The sequence below is a fragment of the Balaenoptera borealis genome (assembly GCF_965194805.1).
Source record: "Balaenoptera borealis genome assembly, chromosome: 1".
In the NCBI taxonomy this organism is placed as follows: domain Eukaryota; kingdom Metazoa; phylum Chordata; class Mammalia; order Artiodactyla; family Balaenopteridae; genus Balaenoptera; species Balaenoptera borealis.
The window spans coordinates 85,807,346-85,821,755 of NC_138860.1; the positions used below are offsets into that span (position 1 = coordinate 85,807,346).

The window sequence follows — 14,410 nt, forward strand, 5'->3', positions numbered from 1 at the left end:
TGATCTCCTCTAACCCTTATCTGACCCATGAATTCCCCCTGCAACATCTCTGACAAGTTATGTAAATCTCTAATTGAACACTTCCAGTGCCAGGGAGCTCATCTTCTCCCAAGGTAGCATATTCCATTTTTTACAGCTTTAACTATGAGCAAGTCTTACCTTATCTCAGCTCCACTTCCAGGTCAAAAAGGTGTTTGAGAGCTGCTCTTTTTTGAGAATCCCCTGCCCTGTGCCTTTTCCATAGTGGTCTATAAAAAATCTTTCTTAATTGACACTCTCTAAAGAAATTGAAGTTTGACAGGAAATCATCACCTATGATCCTATTATGCAAAAACACTTAAAGATGGGGTCTTGGAAAGGATAATAAAACTCTTTCCCTGCAGAAATAGGAGGATTTAAAGGTTTAGGATGGACCTTATATTGTTTTCCTTAGGTATTAAATCTATTCATTAATATAACATTAAAACCTACCAAACCATCCTTTGAAAATTGCCTAAAAGCCCTGGGGAAATTATTATATTATTTTGTTCCAACTGTATTTTACAGCTTTTCATATATAATCTCTTTAGGAGAAAAGCAATCTAAGAGATAAAAAGTTGATAATGTGATTTGATTATATTCATTTGTAATTTTGTGTTACTTCTTTTTCTAAAGCTGGGGCCTCAACTTTGGTGAACAAGGATATATACGGATGGCAAGAAATATTGGAAATCACTGTGGGATTGCTAGTTATCCCTCTTACCCGGAAATCTAGAGGACCTCTTTGTTTTATAACAATTCAAGAAAGAAGAAACACTTTCTCACAATTTATTTTTACCTGCTGTAACCAGTAGAAATGTGTGTCATGATCAATGTATACTTACTGTACTAACAGAATATATAGTTTGATTCATCTACTTTTTTAACTTTGCAAATCTTGGGGAAAAGTTTGCTAAGTAAATTAATAATGTACTATAGATATAACTATGAAAATTGGTCAACCTGAGATAATCTGTCATGTTTGTCATTGTCTTATTTTATTTGTCCTTTTAAGTCCCCTGATATCCTGCTGAACCTCGATGGCATATAGATGCTTAATAAATAACTGCCTTTTCAACTTTGTATCATTACCATGAGGCAGGAGACAGATGGGCCCCCGGGGCAAATGGTTTGAGTTCTTTCCTTGTGGACTGATACTCTGACAAGGGAATAACAGGACAATTGAGAGAGGAGGCTGGGCCCTGCCCAGATAGAAGATAAGAGACCACATATTTCTCATTCCTGAAGTCAGGAGACCTCCCCAACTACACATGCGCAGAAAGCCTCCTTGGAGGTCAAAAGGAGAGTGATGCCAAGTGGCCAAATCTACCCATAGACCTCTTCGGTAGAATCCATCTTGGCTAAGAGATGTGCATGCACACATGGGAAAATCCTGAGCTATACCAAATTCAGACTTTGAACCAGGCAAATCAAAATGATTTGCCAAAGGAAACCTGGAAAAAATGCCACATATAAGTGATTTAAACTGCCACCAGGGTGCGACTCTTTCTGCGCCCGCTCGTGTGTCTATCCACAAGTACTGTACTTTTTTCTCCAAATTAATACTTGTTTCACCACTTTCCATCTTTGCGGGAATACTTTTTCTGCAAAGCCTTAGGGCCCGGGCCTTTCACTGACAGTGCCTAAGATTCGGTGCTCTCACCGCTGCGACCCGACCTCAATCACTGGCCTGGAACCAAAACCCTGCTTCAAGCCGTTGCAGGCCGAGGCCACCCGAGATCAACCACATACCATTCTTTCCTTATTCTTAGGTAACTATTATAATCTATCATGAAAATCTAAATTGTAGTATGCTGGTGATATGCTATGGCAACTTTTTTTTAATAGATCTTTAACGGAGTATAATTGCTTCACAATACTGTGTTAGTTTCTGTTGTACACCAAAATGAATCAGCCATATGCATACATATGTCCCCATATTCCCACTCTCTTGAACCTCCCTCCCACCCTCCCTATCCCACCCCTCTAGGACATCGCAAAGCACTGAGCTGATCTCCCTGTGCTATGCTGCTTCTTCCCACTAGCTAACTACTTTATATTTGGTAGTGCATATATGTCGATGCTATTCTCACTTCGCCCCAGCTTCCCCCTCCCACCCCGTGTCCTCAAGTCCATTATCTATGTCTACATCTTTATTCCTGCCCTGCAACTAGGTTCATCAGTACCATTTTTTTTTATATTCCATATATATGCATTAGCATATGGTATTTGTTTTTCTCTTTCTGACTTATTTCACTCTGTATGACAGACTCTAGGTCCATCCACCTCACTACAAATAACTCAATTTCATTTATTTTTATGGCTGAGTAATATTCCATTGAATATATGTGCCACACCCTCTTTATCCATTCATCTGTCGATGAACATTTAGGTTGGTTCCATGTCCTGGCTACTGTAAATAGTGCTGCAATGAACATTGGGGTGCATGTATCTTTTTGAATTATGGTTTTCTCTGGGTATATGCCGAGTAGTGGGATTGCTGGGTCATATGGTAGTTCTATTTTTAGTTTTTAAAGGAAGCTCCATACTGTTTTCCATAGCGGTTGTATCAATTTACATTCTCACCAACAGTGCAGGAAGATTCCCTTTTCACCACAACCTTTCCAGCATTTATTGTTTCTAGATTTTTTGATAATGGCCACCTGACCAGCGTTAGGTGATACCTCATTGTAGTTTTGAATTGCATTTCTCTAATAATTAGTGATGCTGAGCATCTTTTCATGTGCCTCTTGGCCATCTGTATGTCTTCCTTGGAGAAATGTCTATTTACGTCTTCTACCCATTTTTTAATTGGATTGTTTGTTTTTTTGATATTGAGCTCCATGAGCTGTTTGTATATTTTGGAGATTAATCCTTTGTCTGTTGTTTCATGTGCAAATATTTTCTCCCACTCTGAGGGTTGTCTTTTGTCTTGTTTATGGTTTCCTTTGCTGTGCAAAAGCTTTTAAGTTTCATGAGGTCCCATTTGTTTATTTTTTGTTTTTATTTCCATTACTCTAGGAGGTGGGTCAAAAAAGATCTTGCTGTGATTTATGTCAAAGAGTGTTTTTCCTATGTTTTCCTCTAAGAGTTTTATAGTGTCCAGTCTTACATTTAGGTCTTTAATCCATTTTGAGTTTATTTTTGTGTATGGTGTTAGGAAGTGTTCTAATTTCTTTTTTTTTTTTTTTCACACACACACACTGTATTTTATTTTTACAAGAGATAAATAGACTGACACCAAGCATTGTACATGGATGACCACAACAAAAGGAACAATGATTGCAATTACCAAACAAGAAACACACTCATACTATGTCATAATATTGACATTCAGTCCAGTAATCCTCCACTGTAACAGCTCCTTTACTTTGCAGTGAAAATTGTTTTGTATATTCTTTGCCTCTGAGTCCTAGTGGGATTTTTTTTTTTAATTCAAACAGAAAGTCACAAAAATTATACTCATCCTCATCAGTTCACTCAGTCCCATGTAATTAATATTTTTTTTATCTTGATCTTTTGTTAGCACTTTTATGACTTCATCAGTTTTTCATTAGAGTTCTGAAAATGCTTATTCATTCAGTTCAGCAGTACAGTCAGTTACCAGAAACCTGTACTTGTCAGAGTCTTTTCCTTGAATTTCTTGAAGATGAAACCCTTTTATAGGAACATATTTGCAAAAGCATCAGAGTACACCCAGAACTGTCTGTAAATGACAAAAGACTTAAAAATGACCACTGTTAAAGATTTGATGAAAGTTCAAAATAATGCAGTTGACAAGAAAATTAGTTATTTTTGAGATATACATTTTAAAGTAATAACTAGGATTATTCCTTATAACATTATACCAGAACATATAAGATTTTTAGAAATTTCATGTAATGTCTGAAACATTTATATTAACATATTTCCATACAAATAACCCAATGAAAGTTTAGTTGTTTTGTTTGTTTGTTTTTTTATACTGCAGGTTCTTATTAGTCATCAATTTCATACACATCAGTGTATACATGTCAATCCCAATCGCCCAATTCAGCACACCACCATCCCCACCCCACCGCAGTTTTCCCCCCTTGGTGTCCATATGTCTGTTCTCTACATCTGTGTCTCAACTTCTGCCCTGCAAATCGGCTCATCTGTACCATTTTTCTAGGTTCCACATACATGCGTTAATATACGATATTTGTTTTTCTCTTTCTGACTTACTTCACTCTGTATGACAGTCTCTAGATCCATCCACTTCTCAACAAATGACTCAATTTCTTTCCTTTTTATGGCTGAGTAATATTCCATTGTATATATGTACCACAACTTCTTTATCCATTCGTCCGTTGATGGGCATTTAGGTTGCTTCCATGACCTGGCTATTGTAAATAGTGCTGCAATGAACATTCGGGTGCATGTGTCTTTTTGAATTACGGTTTTCTCTGGGTATATGCCCAGTAGTGGGATTGCTGGGTGATATGGTAATTCTATTTTTAGTTTTTTAAGGAACCTCCATATTGTTCTCCATAGTGGCTGTATCAATTTACATTCTCACCAACAGTGCAAGAGGGTTCCTTTTTCTCCACACCCTCTCCAGCATTTGTTGTTCGTAGATTTTCTGATGATGCCCATTCTAACTGGTGTGAGGTGATACCTCATTGTAGTTTTGATTTGCATTTCTCTAATAATTAGTGATGTTGAGCATCTTTTCATGTGCTTCGTGGCCGTCTGTATGTCTTCTTTGGAGAAATGTTTATTTAGGTCTTCTGCCCATTTTTGGATTGGGGTGTTTGTTTCTTTAATATTGAGCTGAATGAGCTGTTTATATATTTTGGAGATTAATCCTTTGTCTGTTGTTTCATGTGCAAATATTTTCTCCCACTCTGAGGGTTGTCTTTTGTCTTGTTTATGGTTTCCTTTGCTGTGCAAAAGCTTTTAAGTTTCATGAGGTCCCATTTGTTTATTTTTTGTTTTTATTTCCATTACTCTAGGAGGTGGGTCAAAAAAGATCTTGCTGTGATTTATGTCAAAGAGTGTTTTTCCTATGTTTTCCTCTAAGTGTTTTACAGTGTCCAGTCTTACATTTAGGTCTTTAATCCATTTTGAGTTTATTTTTGTGTATGGTGTTAGGAAGTGTTCTAATTTCATTCTTTTACATGTAGCCATCCAGGTTTCCCAGCACCACTTATTGAAGAGGCTGTCTTTTCTCCATTGTATGTTCATGCCTCCTTTGTCATAAATTAGGTGACCATATGTGCATGGGTTTATCTCTGGGCATTCTAACCTATACCATTGATCTATATTTCTATTTCTGTGCCAGTACCATACTGTCTTGATTACTGTAGCTTTGTGGTCTAGTTTGAAGTTGGGGAGTCTGATTCCTCCAATTCCGTTTTTCTTTCTCAAGATTGCTTTGGCTATTCGGGGTCTTTTGTGTTTCCATACGAATTGTAAAATTTTTTGTTCTAATTCTCTGAAGAATACCAAAGAATTCTGTGAAGAATGCCATAGTTTGATAGGGATTGCATTGGGTAGTATAGTCATTTTCACAATACTGACTCTTCCATTCCAAGAACATGGTATATTTCTCCATCTGTTTATGTCATCTTTGATTTCTTTCATCAGTGTTTTATAGTTTTCTGAGTACAAGTCTTTCACTTCCTTAGGTGGGTTTATTCCTAGGTATTTTATTCTTTTTGTTGCGATGGTAAATGGGATTGTTTCCTTAATTTCTCTTTCAGATTTTTCATCATTAGTGTATAGGAATGCAAGAGATTTCTGTGCATTAATTTCGTATCCTGAAACCTTACCAAATTCATTGATTAGCTCTAGTAGTTTTCTGGTGGCATCTTTAGGATTTTCTATGTATAGTATCATGTCATCTGCAAACAGTGACAGTTTTATTTCTTTTCCAATTTGTATTCCTTTTATTTCTTTTTCTTCTCTGATTGCCGTGGATAAGACTTCCAAAACTATGCTGAATAAGAGTGGCGAGAGCTGACATCTTTGTCTTGTTCCTGATCTTAGTGGAAATGCTTTCAGTTTTTCACCATTGAGTATGATGCTTGCTGTGGGTTTGTCATATATGGCCTTTATTATGTTGAGGTAGGTTCCCTCTATGCCCATTTTCTGGAGAGTTTTTATCATAAATTCATGTTGAATTTTGTCAAAAGCTTTTTCTGCATCTATTGAGATGATCATATGGTTTCTATTCCTTAATCTGTTAGTGTGGTGTATCACATTGACTGATTTACATATATTGAAGAATCCTTGCATCCCTGGGATAAATCCCACTTGATCATGGTGAATGATCCTTTTAATGTGTTGTTGGATTCTGTTTGTTAGTATTTTGTTGAGGATTTTTGCATCTATATTCATCAGTGATATCAGTCTTCCCTCCAAAGCCTCCTCCAGGCCGCGTGGGTCCTAGGGGCATAAGAGGGAGGCTGAGGAGATCAGGAGAGGCAGGCAGAAGGGGCCCTCTGGGAGGAGCAGGAGAGGAGTGGAGGGTGTTTGCCCCGCCCACTGGAGCCCAAGAAGCCTGCTGGGCTCCCAGGTGAGGTCCCCCACCCTCTGAGACCAGGGGTGGGGGATACACCTGGGCCCCTTCTGTTCCTGTTGAGCCTATGCCCCACCCCCCCACAGCCCCTAGCCCCTTTTCCAGCCTTGTGGGTCCTAAGCATAGGCCCCGCCCACCACCCAAACCTCACCCTTGCTTAGGCCCTGCCCTCCACAGCCAAGCCTTTCCCCCCCTTTTTTTTTCCCTCCTCCTCTTTTTTACTGTTGTGGTACTGTTTTACCTCCTGGTTTTTGATTCATCTATATTTTAATTTTTATATTGTTTCTAACATATCTGTTAGTTTCCTAGTCTAATTTTGTTTTTTACTTTGGTATCGTTCTCTTTTTTTTTTTGCTGCCCCACACAGCTTGCAGGATCTTGGTTCATGAGCTGGGGGTGGGGCCGAAGCTCCTGTGGTGGGAGCTCTGTGTCTGAAACACTGGACTAACAGAGAACTTCAGATCCCAGGGACTATTCATCAGAGTGAGGTCTCAAGGAGGTCCTCATCTCTGCACCAAGACCCAGCTCTTCCCAACAGCTTACAAACTCCAGTGTTGGAAGCCTCAGGCCAAACAACCAGGAAGAGAAGAACACAATCCCACTCATAAAAGAAAAAAGAAAGAAAGAAAGAAAAATGAGATGGAAAAAAAAATATGTTACAGATGAAGGAGTAAGGTAAAAACCTACAAGACCAAATAAATGAAGAGGTAATAGGCAATCTACCTGAAAAACAATTCAGAGTAATGATAGTAAAGATGACCCACAATCTCAGAAATAAAATGGAGGCACAGATTGAGAAAATACAAGAAATGTTTAACAAACATCTAGAAGAACTAAAGAACAAACAAACTGAGGTGAACAACACAAAAACTGAAACGAAAATACACTAGAAGGAATCAATAACAGAATAACTGAGGCAGAAGAATGAATAAGTGAGCTGGAAGACAAAATGGTGGAAATAACTGCTGAGGAGCAGAATAAAGAAAAAATAATGAAAAGAATTAAAGACAATCTCAGAGACCTCTGGGACAACACTAAACGCACGAACATTCGAATTATAGGGGTCCCAGAAGAAGAAGAGAAAAAGAAAGGGTCTGAAAAATATTTCAAGAGATTATAGGTGAAAAATTCCCTAACCTGGGAAAGGAAATAGTTACCCAAGTCCAGGAAGCACAGAGAATCCCATACAGGATAAACCCTAGGAAAAACACACCAAGACACATATTAATCAAACTAATAAAAATTAAATTCAAAGAAAAAATATTAAAAGCAGCAAGGATAAAACAAAAAGTAACATACAAGGGAATCTCCATAACGTTATCAGCTGATATTTCAGCAGAAACTCTGCAGGTCAGAAGGGAGTGGCAGGATATACTTAAAGTGATGAAAGAAAAAAACCTACAACCAAGATTACTCTACCCAGCAAGGATCTCATTCAGATTCGATGGAGAAATCAAAAGTTTTTCAGACAAGCAAAAACTAAGAGAATTCAGCACCACCAAACGAGCTTTACCACAAATGCTAAAGAAACTTCTCTAGTCTGGAAACACAAGAGATGAAAAAGACCCACAAAAACAAACCCAAAACAACTAAGAAAATGGTAATAGGAACATACATATGGATAATAACCTTGAATGTAAATGGATTAAATGCCCCAACCAAAAGACACAGACTGGCTGAATGGATACAAAAACAAGACCCATATATATGCTGTCTACAAGAGACCCACTTCAGACCTAGGGACACATACAGACTGAAAGTGAAGGGATGGAAAAAGATATTCCATGCAAATGGAAATCAAAAGAAAGCTGAGTAGCAATACTCGTATCAGATAAAAGAAACTTTAAAATAAAGACTGTTACAATGGATAAGGAGGGACACTACATAATGATCAAGGGATCAATCCAAGAAGAAGATATAACAATTATAAATGTTTATGCACCCAACATAGGAGCACCTCAATACATAAGGCAAATGCTAACAACCATGAAAGGAGAAATCGACAGTAACACAATAATAGTAGGGGACCCACTTACACCAATGGACAGATCATCCAAACAGAAAATAAATAAGGAAACACAAGCTTTAAATGACACAATAGACCAGATAGATTTAACTGGTATTTATAGAACATTCCACCCAAAGTGGCAGAATACACTTTCTTCTCAAGTGCACATGGAACATTCTCCAGTATAGATCACATCTTGTGTCACAAATCAAGCCTCGGAAAATTTAAGAAAATTGAAGTTGTATCAAGCATCTTTTCTGACCACAACGCTATGAGATTGGAAATCAATTACAGGAAAAAAACTGTAAAAAACACAAATACATGGAGGCCAAACAGTGCCCTACTACATAACCAAGAGATCACTGAAGGAATCAAAGAAGAAATAAAAAAATACATAGAAACAAATAACAATGAAAACACAATGACCCAAAATCTATGGGATGCAGCAAAAGCAGTTCTAACAGGGAAGTTTATAGCAATTCAATCTCACCTCAAGAAACAAGAAAAATCTCAAATAAACTATCTAACCCTACACTTAAAACAACTAGAGAAAGAAGAACAAAGAAAACCCAAAGTCAGTAGAAGGAAAGAAATCATAAAGATCAGAGAATAAATAAATGAAATGGAAACGAAGAAAACAATAGCAAAGATCAATACAACTAAAAGCTGCTTCTTTGAGAAGATAAACAAAATTGATAAACCCTTAGCCAGAATCTTCAAGAAAAAAAAGGGAGAGGATGCAAATCAATAAAATTAGAAATGAAAAAGAAGAAATCACAACTGACACTGCAGAAATACAAAGGATTATAAGAGACTACTACAAACAACTATATGCCAATAAAATGGACAACCATGAAGAAATGGACAAATTCTCGGAAAGGTACAGTTTTCCAAGACTGAACCAGGAAGAATTAGAAAATATAAACAGGGCTTCCCTGGTGGCGCAGTAGTTAAGAGTCCTCCTGCTAATGCAGGGGACACAGGTTTGAGCCCTGGTCCGGGAAGATCCCACATGCCGCGGAGTGGCTAGGCCTGTGCGCCAAAACTACTGAGCCTGCGTGACACAACTACTGAGGCCCACGTGCCTGGAGCCTGTGCTCCACAACAGGGGAGGCCACTGTAATGGGGGCCCCACCCACCGCAGGGAGGAATGGCCCCCGCTCGCCGCAACTGGGGAGGGCCCGCATGCAACAACAAAGAGCCAACACAGCCAAAAAAATAAAAAAATAAATAAAATAAATTAAAAAAAAAAAGAAAAGCATTAAAAAAAAATATATATATATATATCTTAAAAATGTATATATGTAAACAGACCTATCACAAGTAATGAAATTGAAACTGTGATTAAACATCTTCCAACAAACAAAATTCCAGGACCAGATGGCTTCACAGGTGAATTCTATCAAACATTTAGAGAAGAGCTAACACTGATCCTTCTCAAACTCTTCCAAAAAATTGCAGAGGGAGAAACACTCCCAAAGTCATTCTATAAAGCCACCATCACCCTGATACCAAAACCAGAAAAAGACATCACAAAAAAAGAAAATTATAGACCAATATAACTGATGAACACAGATGCAAAAATCCTGAACAAAATACTAGCAAACAGAATCCAAGAACATATTAAAAGGATCATATACCATGATCAAGTGGGATTTATCCCAGGGATGCAAGGATTCTTCAATATACACAAATCAATCAATGTGATACATCACATGCTATGGCAACTTTTTTTTAAATACATTTATTTATTTATTTATTTATTTTTGACTGCATTGGGTCTTCGTTGCTGCACGCAGGCTTTCTCTAGTTGCAGCAAGCAGGGGCTACTCTTTCGTTGTGGTGCGCAGGCTTCCCATTGCGGTGGCTTCTCTTTGTTATGGAGCACGGGCTGTAGGCACACAGGCTCAGTAGTTGTGGCGCACGGGCTTAGTTGCTCCACGACACGTGGGATCTTCCCGTCCCAGGGCTTGAACCCATGTCCCCTGCATTGGCAGGTGGATTCTTAACCACTGCACACTATGGCAAGTTTAATGGAAGAAACTATTAGGTTATTCATGTCCTGAGATTGTATCTTTTCACATAAAAGGATTCAGTAAATGTTTTTAAATAAATGATGTCAAAGTAGACACATGCTAAAGAGACAATCTGTTTTCAAGCGCTTTGTAATAATTATTTTAATGATCAACAATAATTATACTAATTCAAAGTATTTTTACCTAGTCATTAGCAATTGGCCAGTACCTTCTGGGGACAAATTATTAGTCAACCTGAAAAAATAACCAAACTGCATTTCTTTAAAAATATTCCATTACTCATATTTTTATGAGTAATTCAGATTGATATTCCTCACAACTGCTCTAGATTAGTAGACAGGTTCTGAAGAGGTAGCAGGAATTTTAAATTTTATAAGTTCATGTCTATGACATGAAAAATGTATGGGATGATGTCATTAATATATCTTAAACTGAACTTAAACTAATTTTACTATCTTTGGTTCCCTTTCCACAAAGTACATTTTAAAGAACAAGAATTGCTCACTATAAAAACATGGTAATAATATATGAATATCATCAAAAGTGTAGAGAAACATTGTAGTTAAAAAGTATTTAGTTGGACTTCCCTGGTGGCACAGTGGTTAAGAATCTGCCTGCCAACACAGAGCACACGGGTTCAATCCCTGGTCTGGTAAGATCCCACACGCCGTGGAGCAACCAAGCCCGTGTGCCACAACTACTGAGCCCACGTGCCACAACTACTGAAGCTCGTGCACCTACAGCCCATGCCCCACAACAAGAGAAGCCACTGCAATGAGAAGCCCACACACCACAACGAAGAGTAGCCCCCACTAGCCACAACTAGAGAAAGCCCGTGCACCACAGCGGAGACCCAATGCAGACAAAATAAATAAATTAATTAAATTAAATTAAAATAAAAAGTATTTAGTTGATTATTCTTTAATTTTTATTTCGCCCACAATTTTTCAAGCACTGTAAATGGAACAAAAACATAGGTTCTTAACCTTTGTCAGTCTCATTAAGCCTATGGACACCTTCTCAGAATAATGTTTTTAAATCCATAAAATAAAACGCATAGAATTACAAAGGATGCTGATTATATTGAAATACAGTTATTAAAATTTTTAAATATAACTTTGTGTTATAGTAATAAACATGTTTCTTTTTTTTTCAAGAATGCTTTCACCTTTATTTTTCTTGATATACTCAAGATATAGACATTTCATCCACAAACAGGGTTAAGTGACGTGTGTATGTTTTACATAAACTGGAGGCACAACCATGGCTAAAATAACACTTGGCTCAGCAACTTACATCACTGAGAAGGATACTGGGAAGTTCATCATAAACATGCTTCTTTAAAAATGCATTAAATAACAAGAGTTAATAACTATCTTAAATTTGAAATAGTGACAAGTATAAATGATATTTGAAGATACCTGAAAAAACTGTAATGTGATACAAAAATATCTGAGTTTTCTTTGGGTGATAGAATTACAAGTATTGCTAATATTACTGTGGTTTATGAACTATGTTCAGAATTGAAGGAAATGCTTTCAGTTAGAGGTTAATGAAAATAAAGATGTTATTGTTTTCCCCATAAAAATCCACAGATTTTCTGAATTATATCCATGGATCCTTTAGGAATCCGTGGATCCCAGGTGAAGAAACTCTGAACTAGTAAGTAGAATAATGAAATATTTAACAAAAATCTTTATTGTATGTCTAACATAAGGAGAAATTTTTAGCCATAAGTAATTTCAAACTTACAGAAATAAGAAGCCTTTTTTAAAAAATAAAATAGTTTATACAAAAAATAAAATAAAATAAAAATGTTAAATCAAAAAAGAAATTTTAAAAAAGTCTTACTCTGGAAACTATATAGGATGATTTGAAGAAAATAAAAAGAAGAATACTAGCTTGAAGGTATTACAGCAAGTATACGCGTGGTGCTAAAACCCTGGACAAATTTTGTAACTGTGAAAAAAAGGAAAAAATTTACAAACAAATCAAAAACAAAGAGCAAATCTGGGAGACACCATAGAAGTTGACAAAACTTTTAACTGGATAAAAAAAAGGTAAAGAAACAAGAGGACTTAAACATTCCGGAACTAGGAGTCCACTGGACAATGCCATTAAAAACATATAAGACTCTTTGGGGCTATTCGGACCCCGAATAGCCAAAGCAGTCTTGAGGGAAGAAAATGGAGCTGGAGGAATCAGACTCCCTGACTTCACCCTATACTACAAAGCTACAGTAACTAAGACAATATGGTACTGGCACAAAAACAGAAATATAGATCAATGGAACAGGATAGAAAGCCCAGAGATAAACCCATGCACCTATGGTCAACTAATCTATGACAAAGGAGGCAAGGATATACAATGGAGAAAAGACAGTCTCTTCAATAAGTGGTGCTGGGAAAACTGGACAACTACATGTAAAAGAATGAAATTAGGACACTCCCTAACACCATAAACAAAAATAAACTCAAAATGGATTAAGACGTAGATGTAAGACTGGACACTATAAAACTCTTAGAGGAAAACATAGGAAGAACACTCTTTGACATAAATCACAGCAAGATCTTTTTTGATCCACCTCTTAGAATAATGGAAATAAAAATAAAAATAAACAAATGGGACCTAATGAAACTTCAAAGCTTTTGCAAAGCAAAGGAAACTACAAACAAGATGAAAAGACAACCCTCAGAATGGGAGAAAATATTTGCAAATGAATCAACAAAGGATTAATCTCCAAAATATATAAACAGTGCATGCAGCTCAATATTAAAAAAACAGACAACCCAATCCAAAAGTGGGCAGAAGAGCTAAATAGACATTTCTCCAAAGAAGACATACAGATGTCCAATAAGCACATGAAAAACTGCTCAACATCACTAATTATTAGAGAAATGCAAATCAAAACTACAATGAGGTATCACCTCACACCAGTTAGAATGGGCATCATCAGAAAATCTACAAACAACAAATGCTGGAGAGGGTGTGGAGAAAAGGTAATCCTCCTACACTGTTGGTAGGAATGTAAAGTGATACAGCCACTATGGAGAACAGTATGGAGGTTCCTTAAAAAACTAAAAATAGAACTACCATATGACCCAGCAATCCCACTACTGGGCATATACCCAGAGAAAACCATAATTCAAAAAGACACATGCACCCCAATGTTCATTGCAGCACTATTTACAATAGCCAGGTCATGGAAGCAACCTAAATGCCCATCAACAGGTGAATGGATAAAGAAGATGTGGTACATATATACAATAGAATATTACTCAGCCATAAAAAGGAATGAAATTGGGTCATTTGTAGAGACTGTCATGCAGAGTGAAGTAAATCAGAAAGAGAAAAACAAATATCATATATTAACACATATATGTGGAACCTAGAAAAATGGTACAGATGAACCGGTTTGCAGGGCAGAAATTGAGACACAGATGTAGAGAACAAACGTATGGACACCAAGGGGGGAAAGCCGTGGGGGGTGGGGGTGGTGGTGGGGGTGGTGGTGTGATGAATTGGGAGATTGGGATTGACATGTATACGCTGATGTGTATAAAATTGATGACTAATAAGGACCTGCTGTACAAAAAAATAAATAAAATTAAATTAAAAAAAATTTTTTTAAACCCTGCTGTATAAAAAAATAAATTAAATTAAATTAAAAAAAACAACAACATATAAGAGACTCCCTCTTGCGAGAACACCAGAATCACAACTAACTGGTGAACAGTCATCCACAGGAAGACACTGGAACTCACCAAAAAAGATACCCCACATCCAAAGACAAAGGAGAAGCCG

The 14,410-nt window shown here is 37.0% G+C and overlaps 1 protein-coding gene and 1 long non-coding RNA gene across 3 annotated transcripts in view; both read left to right on the forward strand.

Annotated features, from left to right (window-relative positions):
• The window catches only part of CTSS (cathepsin S), a 31,910-nt gene extending 28,585 nt beyond the window's left edge, over positions 1 to 3,325 (forward strand). For both annotated transcript variants that reach the window (XM_082362099.1, XM_082362098.1), the window contains one exon: positions 655 to 3,325. In XM_082362099.1, coding sequence (XP_082218225.1) covers positions 655 to 754 — 100 coding nt within the window. In that variant the 3' untranslated portion in view covers positions 755 to 3,325. The remainder of the gene's footprint in view (positions 1 to 654) is intronic.
• A 3,449-nt stretch (positions 3,326 to 6,774) lies between these two features.
• LOC309614300 overlaps positions 6,775 to 14,410 on the forward strand; it is a 276,916-nt gene continuing 269,280 nt past the window's right edge. Inside the window, exon 1 of the long non-coding RNA XR_014236098.1 lies at positions 6,775 to 8,374. This is a non-coding gene — a long non-coding RNA (uncharacterized lncRNA). The remainder of the gene's footprint in view (positions 8,375 to 14,410) is intronic.